General features: G+C 42.5%; 1 protein-coding gene and 1 pseudogene across 1 annotated transcript in view; both read right to left on the reverse strand.

Moving 5' to 3' along the window:
- Positions 1-299, reverse strand: part of USP14 (ubiquitin specific peptidase 14) — a 30822-nt gene extending 30523 nt beyond the window's left edge. Inside the window, exon 1 of the mRNA XM_016164552.2 lies at positions 86-299. Within this exon, the coding sequence (XP_016020038.1) occupies positions 86-101 (16 nt within the window). The 5' untranslated portion in view covers positions 102-299. The remainder of the gene's footprint in view (positions 1-85) is intronic.
- Positions 300-781: 482 nt separating this feature from the next.
- LOC118609926 lies at positions 782-11047 on the reverse strand (annotated as a pseudogene).
- Positions 11048-17950: the final 6903 nt, after the last annotated feature.

The following is a 17950-nucleotide window of genomic DNA, read 5'->3' on the forward strand; positions in this document are numbered from 1 at the left end:
CACTGACGGGCGCCCGCCCCACAGGCCAGGCCTACTAGGAGGCCTAGCGCTTGGCAGGATCGCGGCACACGAGGAGGGAGCTCACCGGAGTAGAGCGGCATGGCGAGGCGAGAGGGGAGAAGGCGGCGCAGGAAGGCTGGGCCTGGCAAGGGCGGCGAAGGGAAAGGGACGCGAAGAACCTGTGGCAACAGCCGAGGCGGAGGCGCGGTGCTGGCGGCAGCTCGGGTGCGACAAGCACCTCATTCAAACCGGCCACTAGCGATGACGCAGCAACACGCAGTTCGCCCGCGGGACCACTGGGGGACTGCAGGAAGGAGGAGCGGCGAGGCGGAGCCTGGAGGATGGAGAGACCAGGGCGGGAGGTGGGAGGGAAACCAGGAGAGGCGGGGGCGCGCGAGACGGCGGCCGCGGCGCGTGGGCGCGCGGCCCCTGCGGCGCTACAGGCGCGCGCCTGCGCACTGCACGGGGCCGCCCCGCGCCCACCGGCCACGTGGGCCTGGCCCCAGCGGCCCCGCGCTCGGCCTCCGGTGGGGTGGGAACCAGGTGTTTCCGCCGTCGACTTTTAAAAAATGTGTTTGACCCCTTTTTCGAAACGGTGGGTCAATACAAGCCGAGGATGTTTTCTTGTAGTCAGTAAAGAACTGAGAGAGGCCCTCGGTCCGTTCTACTAATTAATGAAAATGGTTAGCCCTCCCTTTCAGGATTTTTATAATAAAAATAAATGTGACCAAGTTTGTTTTCAGCACACCCCTCCCCACTTTAGTGCAACGAACTTATAGCCTCATTGCGGGTCCTGGGGATCTGAATTTAAGACAAATGGGATGTGATAGGTTGGTGCAGATAACTGAAAGGAAGCATAAAAGAAATTTTACATAGTTGGCCTTTCTCAAAGTCAGCAGAGTTGTAAATGGTAGCAACCTTTCCCCAAACCTGCTGCTAAACCCTGGTCAGCATGTGTCTAATGGATAGAATCATCTGCTTAAGGTTGATGTCTTTAAATAACTAATATATTGGTGATATCTTAACCTTCATGTTTATAAATAAGGTGTAAAGATATGCGTATCCGACTTTAAAGTCTCCATTTAATGCTCTTTCGTACAAACTGAAGTCTACTCCTACAATTACTCTTTTCTGTCAAGTAGCATTACATTGTAGCTCTTTGCTCCTCTTATTCAACAAGAATATATTGTGTGTAAAATACTCAATACAGAAGTTGTGGGTATAGAAATGAATCAAACAAAAGTTCTGCCTTCATAAGAAGGAGAATCTACTAGGAATATTGAAATATGCACACATCAGCTACTTGGCTCTCTGAATTAGTCAGAGCTCTTGGCTGTAAACAGAAACCAGAGAAGGAATTGATAAAATATACGGTAAGCTAACCGAATAGGAAAACCAGCAAACCAGGCATAGATAATGGAGAGGAGCCAATGCTTGTGAGCTACAGGGAACCTTAGGCAAAGTCTTGCCACAGGAACAATCTGGCCATCCTTCCACCATCTCCGTGAGTAATTTCTAATGCCGTGTCTGCCTCACTCCCCCAAGATTTCATGTCTTGACCAAGAATGTATAATTGGCCAGTAATGAGGAAAAGAATGTTTGGCTTTGCTTCCACTCAAACAAATTGGGGTAAGAGGCATGGACTGCGCAAAATTGAAGAGCTGTGTATTTGTTTCCCATTGCTGCTATTAACAAGTTACCACAAATTTAGTGGCCTAAAACAACACAAATTCATCGTCTTACAATTCTGGCAGACTGAAGTCCAAGAATAGCCTTAACATTAAGGCGTTGGCAAGACTGCACTCTTTCTGGAGGCTCTAGGGAGAATTTATTTCTTACCTTTTTGAGATCTCAAAGGCTTCCCACATTTCTTGTCGCATGACCCCATTCCAGGAGTGACACTACACCAACCTCTGCTTCCAACCTCACAGCTCCTGTTCTGACTCTGTTTCTCTGCCTCCCTCTTGTGATTACAGTGGCCCACCTGGATAATCCAGGACAATCTTATTTTAAAATCCTTATTGATCATATCTGCAAAGACCCTTTGCACAGAAGGTAACATATTCACAGGTTCAAGATATTAGGACATGGACATCTTTGGGGAAGCATCAGTCTTTCACAAGTATCAAAAAAATAAAAATAAACCAGCAAATATTCACTCTGCTTTCTTATATTGCCTATAATTTTAATATTCTAATGTATTTTTCCCTCTACTAATTATAAACTCTTAGGGGGAAAAAGCCCAGCCTTGAATAATTTGAGAATATACATTCTCGAATTATTTCATCTAATATCCAAATTATTTATGTATGTATAAATACACGTAACATTTTATGTGTAATATATTCTCAAATTATTATTATGGTTATATGTGTATGTATGTATATAAATAACCTGGAACAGTACCTATAAAATGTGTTCAATAACAAATGGATGCATAACCTAGTTTTGGATCAACAAATTATATTAGGGTGAATGCTATGCTGCTATAATAAAGTGGCCTCAAAATTCAATTGCTAGGAGATTATGGAGGAATGGGGGAGAACAATGGCTCTGCTTCATGGGTTCATTTAAAGGCCAACATTCCATCCCTAAAAGTTATCCCCTAAAGCAGTGCTTCTCAAGTTTAATGTGAATATGAATCACCTCGGACCTTGTTAAAAATGCACATTCTGAATCAGTAGGTTTGGGATGGCGTCTAAGATACTAAAAAGCTTTCAGGAAATCACTCCTAAGTAGCAAGACATTAAGGGACTTGGTTGAAGATGGGCTGCAGGAATACCTGGATTTCAGCCCACAGAAAGAAGAAATAGAAGGGGGAAAATTATAGGGCAGCAATTTCCTTCTAAGCAAGAGAAATAAGAAGGATGTGCATGAATCACTTTTGTTCACATTTCATTGGTGAAGATAGTACCAGCTTAGCTGGATGGAAGTCTGAGAAATGTGGTCTCTAATGAGGAAGAGGTATCCAAGCTTAAACTCTACTGTTATGCAAGAGGGAAAAACAGATGTTTCTGCAAACTGAATGTTGTATTCTTTTGCAGGTAATATTCAAGCTTATAAAGTTTTCCTAAAATATCAAGTGACAAAATTTCTGGTTATTTAGTTTTCTCACCTGTAAAAGGAAAATTATATCTGTCCCTGGATACTCTGAATATTCTAAGATTTAAATAGCCAATTGAGTGTGTATATGTCAGGAATAATAACCAAACAGAGCTGATCTAGAACGGAACAAATACCAGGTGTACTCATTTGTTTATAAATCTACTAGGCTAAGTTCAATTCCAGAAGTTTTTGCTAATGAACCTAGAAGTTTTTACTAATGAAGATTTGTAATCCTCACCCTCAAAAAGTTTCTTTTAGAAACAAAAATCTCCACAACTGGACACAAAAAAAGTGTTCTGGCCCAATATTTCCCTACCTATACTACCATCTGCTTCAATTAAAATCAATGATGCTTAAACATCCTTGCCTTCGATTTTTGCCCCTCACTTCTTCTACCTTGGAACCAATTTCTCCCCATTTATTCACATCTCACCTCTATTATACATTTTTAAACCTTACAAACTACAAAGTTTTCTTTAAGCAATTGCTTTTTTCCATCATTCATTTAATAATATTGTCTTTTTTGCATATGTATATAGCAGATACAGTTTCTATTTCCATCTAGACCGGGAAAACTTCTTTGCACTTCCTTCAGAAATATTTGATGGTTAATTCAGGATCATATCGTAGTTGGAAGCACTTTAATAATTTTTAATAATTTTAATTAGGTCACTTTCTGTGTATTATCTGCCTTGTGCCTGGACAACAACAACATCTATTTTGTTCATTTCTGTATCCTCTAGGCCTGCACAGACCCAGCACAAAGTAGGCATTCTACATATTAGCTGAATGATGGATTGTTCATGATAGGAATTCAGAGAAGAAAAATAAATTGAAGCAAGTGGGAGGCAGTTAGGAGTAGGAGGGTTCTAGAGGGACAGAAAAAGCAAAACCTCATAGTAATTCAACAATTATTGATTGAGTGTCTATTCATGGACACTGCATTGCAGGAGCTCATAGCCTATCAGAAAATGTAGAAAAATTATTAAAATAAGTAATAATGATATACTTGAAGGATAGGAAGAAGACTAGCTAGAATAGAGCAGAGGTCGTACTGGCAGGCTGTGGCAACAGATAATGTAGGGTGAGTAACATGGGACATGATTACAGAGAGCCTGAGTATCAGGATAAAAAGTTTTGTCTCACTTAAGCGGGATATTTTATCTTCTTAAAGTCACTAGTCATCACAAACAAGAAAAATAATATTGAAATTTCCATGTGCTACAATTTTCTAGTTGATCTCTCATTCTAAAGATCTAACCCAAGTCAAAACTCTTTTATAAGGATCCCCGGCAAAGAGGCCAGTTTAAACTTCTCTACTTTTAAAATTAGTAAGGTGATACATGCACAACACTTAAAATTCGAACTGTAACAAGAAAATATTTAAGGAAAAATTAAAGTCTACATCTCCCTATCCCCAATACCACTTTTCATAGACAACTGATTTCCCTTTGTGGTTTTAGGGCTCCTAGTGTTCAACTCCATAATTCTAAATAATATTCTTATCAACTTACTTATTAATTTATCAAATTTACACAGTATCTATTGAGTCTCTCTTGTAAAATATGAGGATGTAGCTTATTATGAGATACCTATCTCCCCTTCCCCTTTTTCCTCCTCCTAATTTTTAAAATGGTAAGTTCTAGTTATTTAACTGGTTACTATAAAATTTTTAATACACTTAAACCTATTGTTAAACATTTCTTGTTCCATGAGGCATTAGACTGTTTCTTAATTGCAGCCTCTCAAGATGGGGAAAGTAGAACTTTAAGTTTTCCCTTCTTCTTGTTACCTCCCCTTTCACATTCCAACATCTTTCAGCTATACCAACACTCTTACATAGTGAAACATTATCAACAATAGAAACTAAGAATATTACAGCATCAACAAGAAATACACAAATTAGGGTAGCCCCAGAAGGCTAGGGAATATGAATGATATAATGGCAATGGCACTCTGCTCAAGATAATGCTGCTCAGATGAATGAATTTTCATCATATTATTAATATCAACTATATTAATAATCCTTTCATTGTCCACTAAACTATATCATCTCCACTATCACTATATAGATGATGAACTCTTTTTAAGTATTATACAATTTTAGTATATTTTTTCAGTAAGTTTCTGAGAATGGTGAACTCCCTTCTTCTATATATGGCTGAAAATATCTTCATTGTAATACTGTTTTTGATGATCACTTAGCTGAGTTTGGTTTAGTTAATTAAGAGTAATTTTCTCTTAGCACTTTCAAGATATTCTTTCATTGTCTTCTATCATCTGGTATTGCTGATAAGACTTTATTTTTTAGTCTGATTGTTGTTACTCTGTAGATAATGTTTTTTTTCTCTCTGGTAACTTAAAATTTTATCTTGCTCTTAATATTATGCCATTTCCTTGTGATATGTCTGAGTGTGTATTTCTTTTCATTTATCCTTCCCAGTAAACTTTTGTACTGCAGACTTACATTTTTCAATATTGCCTAATCTCCCTTTTGGACTTACAGTTGAGTTTTTGGTGAATGGTCTCTATCCTTTATTTCTCTTACCTCATCTTTCATATTTTTAAAATCCCTTTATCTCTCTGTGGTAAATTATGTTTGAATTCTCAATATCATCTTCTGAATCATTTACTCTCTCTTCAATTATGTGCAGTCTACAGTTTTTTCCATCTATTCTTTCATATTTTAATAATTTTATTTTGCATTTCCAAGATTCCTGATTGGTTCTTTTTCATAACTTTTCTATCTTGACTTGTATAATATTTGTCTATTTTGTTTATACAATTTATTGGTCTTTTAAAAAAAGATATGATTCCTTTATTCATACTAATTTTTTATCATTACTATTTTTAACTTATTATTTTGAAGTAATTTCAAATTTACAGTAAATTTGCAAGCATAATACAAACAAATCCTTTTTACTCTTTACTCAAATTCACCAATTGTAAACATTTTGCCACATTGATTTATTATCTATCTATCTATCTATCTACCTATCCATCTTTCCAAATGCACTCTCATGATTTTATCTGAATCATTAGAAAGTAATTTGCAGATATGGTGTCCCTTTAGGCCTAAAACTTTAGTGCGTATGCCCTAAGAACAAGGACATTCACTTAGATAACCATAGCACAATTAGCAAAGTCAGGATATTCAAAGTAATGCAATAATACTATTACCTAATCTATAGATCTTATTCAAACTGTGCAAAATGTCCTTTATAGCAATGTTTTTTTTTAGTCTGAGATCTAATTCCAGATAATTCATTGCAGTTAGTGTTACGCTCTTTAATCTTCTTTAATCTTGAACAATTCCTCAGACTTTACATAAAAGTAAATTCACCTAGAATAAAATCATTTGTCAGTTGTGTAGAGGCTAGTATAGTAAAAGTCAGTATTATGTGTCCAGATTTAATAAAAATTCAAATGTTGTCTAATTGCCTCATTTGCCTTTTCCCCTCTTTCTTTCTTTGCTTAAGAGCCTTGTTAAAAATCTCTAAAAATATATAGATTATTTTCTCATATAACCACAATTTCATTATCACACCTAACAAAATAATAATTTCTTGGAAATGTTGCAGAAAAGACCCAAAATAAGACCAGCGAGAAACCAAGCAGTACTCGCAGAGTTGGAGAACTCAAGTTTATTATGCCAGTGGTCCCAGAGGAGCTAGCACTCTGAAGATCTGGGCCTGGAGCTCAGTTATAACATTCTTTATATAGACCCTTTTTTGGCACTGACTGATTGGTTAATTTGTCCTCAGACGGTTTCAAAGAGGCGGGAGTTGCTATGGTTGCAGATAGTTGCTATAGGTTACCAGCAGTTACGAAGTGTTATAAAGTGAAGTTGTTGCTAGGGAGTACAAACAGTTACATTTGTTGCTTAAATCAAACAAAAGGGAAGGTGGGTCTTTAGTCAATTTTGAGTACAGCCCATGTAGCAACCATATTTACAGAAGCAGAACAGAGAGCTGATTAGCCTTTTGAATGAAAATTCCTCTTCATTCCCCCCTTTTGATGCCCTGTAAGAATTTAAATGTTTAAATTTAAACCTCTCGATCTCCCTGGGCCAGCGGCTGGTAATTCCACAGCATAAGGATCTTTGCTGTAGTCTTTCTCTATACTATAACCTCTATGAGGGAAGTAATCAACCAGATAACAAGAAGCAACAGGCAAGGGAGAAGGAGACAGGCCCCAAGGAGGAGGAGTATCATTCCAAATAAGGTCTTAACACCCCCAAAGGTAGAGAACCATCTTCCAAAGAGGTTATTACCAACTCTGGATGGGTACATGAGCTATTTTTCTAATATTAGTAGCTGTATCAGTTACAGCCTGGCCATTGTCATTTATTTGAGACAGCAATTAGGTCAGTTAAACTTCCTGCATACCCCCCCATCTTCCTCCAGCAAGTAATCTAAAGCTAAACAGTTTTGATATATTGCTGCATGCATCTGAGACTGTTATGTGGCCAGGAGTTCTAGGGCTGGGGCTGTCTGGTTAATTCAATTAAATATGTCTGGAAAATTCAACTAAATATGTATATGGGAATTTGGGAACCCCAACTTCCATCTTGGGCCCAAGTTGTGGGGCTATAGTATTGGATGATACAGTGGGGTGGCCATTCATCCTCTCCCCACATTTGGTGTCTCAAGTGACCTCTTAGTCCTGGCTTTTAAGTCTTGATATAAGGGAACATCTAGCTCATTTCTTCCTTTGTCCAGCAGGAAGAAGAAGCCAGGCTGAATGATCCCAATGTTGCAACTTCCCTTCCAGTTTGCTGGGAGTTGGGAATAAACTCTCTTCCCACAAATCCAAAAGAGCCCATCTGGTGCTTTCCAACTCCTGGGGCTAGTGGAGTTGAGGGTTTCCCAGAATGTGCCTATAGCTGGGATGGCACAGAAGGGGTTAGGGATTGTGCCCTCCTTTATATTACAGTTTGTAACAAATGAGCTTTGGTCAAAAGGGTGGCATGAAGAGGAGTTAGTTATAGTGCTGTCATGGCCCAATACCAAGAGGGAAATTTGGGCCACCAATTTAGGTCTGTGTGATTTAAAAATAGCATTCTTCTACATGGAGTCTCTCCAACCCACTGAGTATATCTTGGACCTATCCGGCCAAGACATTCTTCTCCTATTACGTCTGAGGAGAGGACCCAAATCTTGGGTCGACCCTCTTCATGTTGAACAACCATATGATTCCATTGAAGGAGGTAAAAGGCATCTAGGCTAGTTCCCTTCCAAGGTCAATCCTCACTCATGAGGGCTCCTCCACACACCCAGCATATAGTAACACCAAGCTTCTGGGCTATCTTCTCAGCTAGGTCAATAAAGAAGTTCTTCCCTAGGCTTTGGCTCAAAGTGACCTTTAGCTCATCGTACACTGGTAGGCTTTGGGGCCTAGGAGATAGTGTAGGTTTGGGTGTGTTTGAATTATGTAACCATTGGACAATTTCTCTGACTGCTGGGCCCTCTGCGTGGTTATGGACCTTTTCCTCATCTGACGTTCATTGCCAACATGCTTAAGTTTCCCCTAATTTTTCAGGCTCTTGGCAGGACTGGCCGCTTTCAGATTTAACTTTTATGTATCCCATCCAATATTTGAATCCCCAATAAGTGCAGAGTGTGGCATTTAGGGCACACCCTGTGAGTAGACCAGTTACCCAGTGTTGGACACTATCCTGTACTTTTGCATACAGTGGGGACAAGGAAAAGAAGAAGTGGGGAGACGGGCACCACACATGTGGTGGAGCAGGAAAAGAAGGAAAAGAGTCTTTAGAGGTACCATCCTACTTGAATTAGCAAAACAACCAATGATGATCAGACAATCTAGAACTGTAAAAACGTACCAAAGGGAGTTTGGCCTGTACATGTAAGAATTGAGAGGATCTGGATGCAGACTAAATAGGTTAGGGCTAAAGTGATTCTGTGACTCAGAGGCTAATTTGAGGGCGCTACCGAGGCCAAACCTAAAGCAAGCAGCAAGACAAGTATAACAAAGAGGGTTCGGGCTACAGAAGGATAACAATACATCTAGACGGTCTGGTTAATCCTCAAGCTTCTGTCATGTGCAGACTGGCCAGCTTCTGGGGTGGCCAGAGCAGGGCCGACGATCTCGAGTGGATTTCTGCTGCCTCCAGAACGTGATTGGGAGTGGCTGATCAGGAAGAGGCTCTGCACTCCAAGTCTCCCATTTTTCTGGAGGTGCTGCTCTCTTTACCTGGGCATGGTGGATCCACGGGGTGATACCTGCAACTTTAATAGCAGTGGGAGTTACTAATATAACAACAGTGTGAGGGCCTGTCCAGCTTGGCTTGAGTGGCTCCTTCTTCCAATCTTTAACCCATATTTCATCTCCTGGCTGAAAGGGGTGGCCTCAATTCCCTAAAGGGATAGGGGCTCTTTCTAAAGTTTCATGAGCAATGTGGCAGAGAATCCCCCTAAGGCCTGAAGGTGTTGGGACACTTCTAGGTCAGCCATTAATCAAGGGTCTCTTTTTAACTTCCTTATCACTGGGGGAGGTCTCCCATAAAGGATTTTGAAAGGGGAGTAGCCTGAAGGCCTTGGGGTATATCACATTCAGAATAGAGTCAAAGGCAGCAAATCAATTCAAGATAACTGGGTTTCTTGACAAAGTTTACTAGCATGGTTTTGAGAATCTGGTTCATGCATTCAACTTCCCCTGAACTCTGTGGCCTGTAAGCCATGTGGAGCCTAGGGCTTTGGACAAGGTCCGAACTATCTCAGACATGAAGGCAGGTCCATTGTCTGATCCTATAGAAAGCGGTGGCCTTTATCTTGGAATAATTTTTCTTAAAAAGGCTCTAGCTTCTTCTCGTGCCCATTCAGTGTGTAGGAAAAGCTTCAACCCATCCAGAGTAGGTGCAAACTAACACAAGCAGATATCTATGGCCCCAGCAGGGCTTAACTTCAGCAAAATCCACTTCTAGGTCTTCGAATGGCATAGTTCCAATTGTTTGCACCCCTGGGTTAGACCTTGGCCTTTGGCCAGTGTTGTTTCATGGACAAGTCACACATCTAGCACTAATCTGGGCACACAGGGTTGGGAGTTTGGGTATGAAATAGTAGCGGCCTAACAGGTTTTCTAAAGAAGTCTTCCCCAGGTGTGTTAATTCGTGGTGTTTTACTAGCTGAACTGCCAGCACAGTGAGAATAAAAAGTCTCTGATTTGGAAGCTCCCACCAGCCCTCCTTCCTCCTGGTTCCCCCTTCACTTGAAGCCCATTGTTCTTCTTTAGTATATTTTTGGGGATAGAGGCAATTCTGCTGCCAAGAGACTCTTGAAGATTGGCTTAGAGCCCGCTGTGGCACTCAGTTGGTGGTCAGCCTCCTTAGCTGCTTAGTCTACTAGTCAGTTTCCCCTACTGACAGAGTCGTTTCTTCTCTGGTGGCCTTTGCAGTGAATGACTGACACTTTAGAAGGCTTCCAAACTGCCTCTAACAGTTGGAGGATTTCTTTGTTCTTGATTTCGTTTCCTCCCGCCATCATTAATCCCCTCTCTTTATAAATGGCCCCGTGTATGTGCGAGGTAGCAAATGTGTACCTTGAGTCAGTATAAATATTAGCCCGTTTCCCTTCAGCCTGTCACAGCACCTAGATGAGTGTCCATAGCTTTGCCTGCTGTGCTGACCAGCCCTGTGGCAGAGCCTCAGCTCTGACTACCTCGTCGGTAGTTGTTATTGCGTAGCCAGCTTTGCACTGTCCTTCATGGACAAAGTTGCTCCCATCGGTGAACAATACCAGTTCTGGGTCCTGAAGAGGAATATCTGTCAGATCTGGTCTGCTTGAGTAAACTTCATCTGTGACCTCCTCACAATGTTGGTCAGGAGACCCCTCCTCTGCAGGCAGAAATGTAGCAGAATTCAATGTACGTACAGTTTCAAGGCAGACTCATGGAGTTTTGCAAAGCAGTCCCTGATTATGAGTTTTTCTGGCATTGGTCAGCCACTTATATCCTTGATTATTCATTAATGTAGTTAATGGGGGACCTTTACATTTATAGTTATATTTTGTCCCAGCATAAGCTTGTCCGCTTCTCTGATCAGAATTACCATGGCAGCTAAGGCCCGGAGACACAGTGGCCATCCTGCAGCCATTGGATCTAGCCGTTTGGACAAATATGCAATTGAGCGTCGCTATGGCCCGACTGTTTGTGCGAGGACTCCCAATGCAGTGTGATTCTTCTCATGTACGAAGAGGTAAAGTCCCGTATCACATCTTGTAATCCTAATGCTGGGGTGCTGATTAAGAAGAGTCTTTTTCGCTGAAAGCTTTTTCTTGTTTGGAGCCCCATTCTAGGGGGTCTTTACCAGACCCAGCTGTGGCCTTATACAGTGGCTTGGCAACCTCAGAGAAACTTGGTATCCACATCCATCAGAATTCAGCAGCCCCTCAGAATTTATGGACTCCTTGCTTAGTGTTTGGCTGAGGTATTGAGCAGATGGCCAGTTTCCTTTCATATCCAAGTGCTCAATGTCCTGAGATGATGAACCCAAGGTATCTGACCTCCTGTTTGCAGATTTGAGCCTTCTTCCATGACGCCTTGTATTCTGTGGTAGAGAGTAGGGCCCATAAGGCTCTAGTACCTTTCCAACAGTCTCCGTGGGTGGGGCTAGCCAACAGCAGGTCACCTATGTACTGGAGTAGAGTATAGTTCAAAGTCTTTCCAGTGAAGGCAGCCAGATCTGCAGCCAGCATTTCGCCAAACAGCGTGGGTGAGTTCTTGAAGCCCCGTGGCAGTCGAGTCCATGTCAGTTGCATTTTTCTCCCGGTGTGTGGGTCTTCCTACTCAAAGGCGAACAAAGGCTGGCTGGCTGGTGATAACCAGAGACTGAAGAAAGCATCTTTAAGGTCAAGGCAGGTGAACCAGCTTGCATGGGCAGGTAAGAGACTCAGGAGGGTATATGGGTTCAGATCACAGGATGGACGGTGACCACTGCATTGTTGATAGTGCAGAGGTCCTGGACAGGGCAGTAATCATTCCCTCCTGGTTTCTTGATCAGTAAAAGCACAGTGTTCCAAGGTGACTGACATTCAGCTAGGATTCTGGTATCCAGACTCTGGATGTGATCTCAGATTCCTAGGCGTGCTTCTCAGGGCACTGGATTTTGCTTTTGTGTAATAGGGGAGGCTTCTGGTCTCAAGGCTACCACAATGGGTGCATGATTTGGGGCTAGACCTGGGGCTCCCTTTTCTGCCCAGACATCAGGGAACTCTTCAAGTAGACTGGTTGGATTTATTTGTTTTCCTCCCAGAGAATAAATTCACCATTCATCTTCCCTGGGCACAGTCACAGCCATTATTAGAGCAGGTTGGCTCCCCAGTGTGAGACTGGTGGGCTCCCTTAGAGTAAAGGTGATCTGTGCTCCAGGCTTTGTTTATAAGTCTCTACCCAAATGGGGATGGGGCACTCTGGTAGGTACAGGAACTCATGAGTTACTAGGTGGCTCCCTAAACAACGTGAGCGGGCTTTGCAAAATGAGCGGGTGACTCGGATCCCCATGGCCCCAATCAATGATAGTTGCTGTAGAGCCACAAGTGTGGTCACCACAGTGTTCAGCCCTAATGTCTACCATAAAAGTCATTGATTGGCCCCCACTTCTATTGCAACCATAGGCTCCTGGGGGCCCAGGATCAGAGAGCCCTGTCGTTCCTAATCTGATTGTTTTTTGGCCCAGCTGATAAGCTCTTGGATGACTGACTCAGGCTGGTACTTTCCTTTATGAGGCTGACTGAACTCCTTTGGCTGTTCAGGCGTTTTCCTACGATGAGGGCACTCGTTTCTCTGATGGCTGCTCTCTTTGTAGTAGGTACATTGGTCACAGTGAAGTAGGGGTCGCCTTTTGATTTCTCTCTTCCTTGGGGGAGCGGCAGTCTGTTGTACTGGACTTGGGTTCCCTAATGCAACTGCCAACAGGGACACCTTCTGTTTCATCTGTTTGTCAGCTACCTTTTGGGCCTCCCGATTGTGGTTTACAAACACCTTGTTTGCGACCTCCAATAGCTGGGTGGCATTCATCCCAGCAAAGCCCTCTAATTTTTGAAGCTTGTGGTGGATGTCAGTGAAGAATTGAGCCACAAATTCCGCGTTGACTATGCACCGGTTCTCTTGTGCTTTGAGGTCAAAGTGGTATACTCCTGGAATGCCTTGCACAGTCTTTCATAGAACTCTGTGGGCAACTCATCTGGCTTCTGGAGTACCTCTGCCGTATTTGACATGTTTATTGGCTTACTATCCTCAGCTTTCACCCCCTGCAGTGTGGCCTGTTGGTACCTGTCGAGAGACTCTTTTCCATGTGGGACACTGAAGTCCCAGTTGAGCCTGGCATCTGGCACAGCTCCTGAGGCCCATGCTGCAGGGTCTAGTACACTGTCTGGTGCTTGTCCTTGGAGCCATCCCCATGCTTCTGACAGAATTCAGCATTGTTCTTCGGTGTTGAAGAGAGTCAAGAGGAGTTGGTGACAGTCATCCAGGTAGGCTGATGAGTTTGGAAGATAAACTCAAGCAGATTAATCATCGCCTGGGATTTCTCTGAATAGGACAGGGTGTGCTGCTTCCAGTTGAGGAGGTTGGTTGTGCTGCATGGGTGATAGTAGAGGACAGTGCGGCCTGGCTGGTGTGTGCCATCTTTGCAAATCTCAAAGGGACCTTGCACCTCTTGGAGGGGCATCTGAAGGGCTGTAGATTGCTGAGCTGGTTGCAGGCTGAGTGAAGACACCATGGACTTGGGCTTGGAGGTTGCTTGGGCTATAGGGGCAGTGAAAGCATCGATGGTGGACGGCTGTCTGGCAATTGAGGGTAGAGTGGCCGTGCGGGGACTGGTGGAGCTGCTGGGATGTACAGCGGTGGGAAGAGACGTTCTTCCTCGGGGTCCCCTTGGTGGATAATTTTTGCTGGCTCTTCCTTGTCCTTCCCCCAAGTCAGTCACAAGTACCTTACTCTGTTCCTGCCTATTCACGCAGAACCAGACCCAAGGGGGCACTACAGTAGTGATTTCTAACCATGAGTCTATGTATAAAAACTGGTTTGGATGTCCAGGGGTCCCTGTCACTACCTGGTACACAGCTCTCACAGTGGAAAGGTCTAGGGTCCCTTCTGAGGGCCATCCTACCCTAAAGGCAGGCCATTCACGCTCACAAAGAGTACGAAGGTTTCCCCGAGTCAGCTTGACCCTGTAATCCTCTGAGAAACCTTTCTTAAAAATTTTCAACATACAATTTAAGACAGTTGGCTTAGAAAAACCTCTCCCCATATTTGCCTTAGGGAGCTTCCTAATGAAGGGGGAAGTAGACCTTAAAATTTCAAGAAAATAATTTGACAGAGGCCCCCCTATGGAGGGTTTCTGTAGGGTGAGTGTAACTCCATAATTTCCTGAATAACCCTTTTCTTGAAGTTCTTGACCATCACGGCCAGGGAAATAGGCTTTTCCTGTGTACTCCCATGCCTCTCACGACAGACAACAATCACGTTACATGGGGGATTGGGGGACAGGGTCAGAGAAACTTCAGAGGGGACATCATTCACTTTGCCCATCTCCAGCCGCACCCTTCACAGGGATATTTCAGGTGCCTCTTAGCATTGGTGGGTTGGTATATACCCCCGACCCAGATCACTGGAGTAGACCCCTCACGGAGATCCAGTGACACCACCTTAAAAGATCTGAAGTTCACCATTGAACTGCGGATTGGGGCTCAACTCTCGCTCTGTGGCAAGGCCATGTCTCAGGCATTCAGCACTCACTCTCTTTCATCCCACCATTCCTTAACCTGTCCTGTGGAGAGGAAGCAGCCATTCCTCTTAACCTGTGGAGGACGCTTGGTTAATCCATTTGCCCAGTGTTAACTAAACACATTCCACCCTGTGACAGTGATGCAAAGACAAACAAGGGTGGGTGCCCCCTCCAAAGAGGAGACTATTCAGGTGCTCATCAGGCTGTGTCCTAAAGGAGCTTAGGTGACGCTTAGCCATAGTGGACTCAGCTTTGTGACTTATTATTGGATACTATTCCAGTGTCGTCCTGGACCATATGCCGTACACCACAGAACCACCGAATGAGCCCAAATGGACTCCATAGCCGTTAGGAGACCTTAAGGGTGCCCAGTTGTGGAATCATAAACTTGTACCTGACTGATCAAACCAGCCAAGCCACCATTCATTCATTCATTCATACATCAGGTTAAAACATTGCCTCCCGCCTTTTGAAAGGCCCTAACCTGACATCTATCCTACTGGGGAGACCTTGATATCTCCTCCCCCCTTTTGGAGACCTTGATGTTTTTCCCCACTGGGAAGACCTTGACCAATGTCTTCTAATTGAAGACTAGGAGGTGATCAAGCTCCTCTTTCATCCAGAGACAGGACCTGACTAGGGGCTGATCCCAGGACCTTACCTTATCCTGTGGCTATTCTTGGTGAGTGGGTCCATCCCTCCTATGAGTCCGGTTGGGGGCTCAGCTGGCCCGGGAGTCAGGGTGCCGGTCTGAAGGAGAATCCGGAATACTCATAAGGTGGCCCGCCTCCTCGTTCATCTCGAAGCCCCACTGCCCTGGCCTGGCCAAGCCACCGGTCCAGTGGCTCAAAGGGCCAAGCGTGGTTGGAATCTCGCTGGGGCCTCCAGAGATGTTGCAGAAAAGATCCAAAATTAGACTGGAGAGAAACGGAGAGTTGGAGAATTTAGGTTTATTACGCCAGCAGTCCCAGAGGAGCTAGAGTTCATAAGATCTGGGCCCAGAGCTCAGTTGCAACATTCCTTATTATAGACCCTTTTTTGGCATGGGCTGATTGGTTAATTTGTCCTCAGACCTGTCACAAAATGGTGGGAGTTGCTATGGTTGCAGGTAGGTACATTGTATTACAAAGGGTGGCAGTTACAAAGTGTTGCAAAGCCTGGGAGTTGCTAGGGGGTACAAACAGTTACATTTGTTGCTTAGATCAAACAAAAGGGAAGGTGAGTCTTTAGTCAATGTTGAGTACAGCAACAAAACTAGAAATTTCTCTCCTCCTAGAAACCTGCACGCATTTTAACAAAGATCGGTGGTGAGCAGTGTCTTTGAAAGGGAAACAGGAGAAAAATATGTAGGTACTTCCCAAAGAAAAACAGACTTTAAATCACATATATTTTCATTAGCAATTTACTTTTGATCCTTACATTCATATTTCTTTGATTCCATAGAAAATTTCATTTTATTTATGCTAAAATTTCTTATAGTAATTATTCCCATATATTATTTTACACTGTCCACCTATGTATCAAATCAACTTTATGAGTTTTACTTAGACAATTTTTTAAAATATAAAATTTGCCAAAATGTTCTGGTTTTCCCCATACAGAACCAGAGCAACTAGTAGCTATGAGAAACATTTGTTGCTTTTGCCTCTTGCTTTTTTTGGGAAAGAGCAGCCTGATTTTTCCTTTGCAAACCAATCCTTCCTCCTCTCTCAGTGCAGGTGGTTTGTGTGGTTCTGATCTCACATGACCCTGGTGTAACCAATCAGAACACTGCTTCCCTCTGCCCGTAGTGATGGTTTTAAGGAGAGAAATGTGATTCAAGCAATGAGAGGATTTCCCCACATTTCTGGAATGATACGGCTTTTGGCTGGGATTGCTGCACTTCAAGAATGTAACCTTAATGCTTCGGTGAATTGAGAAGGTGGTGTGAGAAGGCCAACCCAGAGGAGAAAACAGACACAAGTATCTTGACATCATCTGAGACCCTGAATTCATGCTTATGGCCAATTTTTCCTCTAAACTTTTTAATTGCACGAGTCAATACATTTCCTATTTTTTAGCCAGTTCGGGTTGAGTTGTCTAATTGCAACCAAAGGATTTCTTATAAAAGCATGGGTTGTAAAAATGATATTTTAACATGAGTTCCACCTTTACATTTTTTCCCACACATATTTAAACGTTTTCTGTAATCACGTTTTATATAGTAAATAATAATACATACTCTAATTTACTGAAAAGCACATTATTTTAATAACTCAATTTTAGAAACAAAACTATATGTAATAGAAGCATTCAATTGTGAGTTGGGAGACCTGGATTCTATCCTGTTTTGTGTCTAATTGCAATTAGAACATGGAGATGTTACAATTTCCTTCCGGAGTATTGATACAATAAGTAGCTTGAGTTGGATTATCTCTAAGGTCACTTCCAATATTAAAATTCTGTGACTCTAAGAAATATAGATTGGAGGGTAAACAATAGAAAAGATTACATTAAATAGGAGAAAATAGAGAAAAAATCAAATTCAATAAAACCTGGATATTTGGGGTGCTCATATATAAAAGTTTTGATTTGTGGGCCAAATAAAAAGAAAATAGTTGTGGTAGGTTACGTTTTTGTTTTCCAGTATTTCCTGTCCCTCTCTATCAGAGTATTATATATTCTCATTTTCTGATGGCATGCTCAGCCTTATGACTTGCTTTGGCTGTGAGGTGTGAATGGAAGTGACACGTGTTGCATCTTAGCAGAAGCATTGAGTTAACTCCTGGTTCCCATCCATGTTCTCTTTTTCTTTGCCACGATGGTCAGTGATATTCCAGACAAAGGCTGCACCATCAGCCAAGGTCTCAGAGTGAATAGGATGTGAAACAAAGCTGTAGCTGACCCATAATGGACATGTAGTTTGAAAACCTTTGTTTTTATAAGCCACTGAGGTTTAGGGGATTGTTCGATACCACACCATAGTCATCCTCTCCTGACTAATACTGTAATAGAGATTAAGCAAAACTATAGTAAGATGGTTATGCAGACACTGAAGATTTAAATCACATTCATATTGGCTTGATTTGTTCTATGTATATAACATATAGTCAAGGTAAT

The sequence above is a fragment of the Rousettus aegyptiacus genome, unplaced genomic scaffold (genome assembly GCF_014176215.1).
Source record: "Rousettus aegyptiacus isolate mRouAeg1 unplaced genomic scaffold, mRouAeg1.p scaffold_m13_p_12, whole genome shotgun sequence".
Classification (NCBI taxonomy): Eukaryota; Metazoa; Chordata; class Mammalia; order Chiroptera; family Pteropodidae; genus Rousettus; species Rousettus aegyptiacus.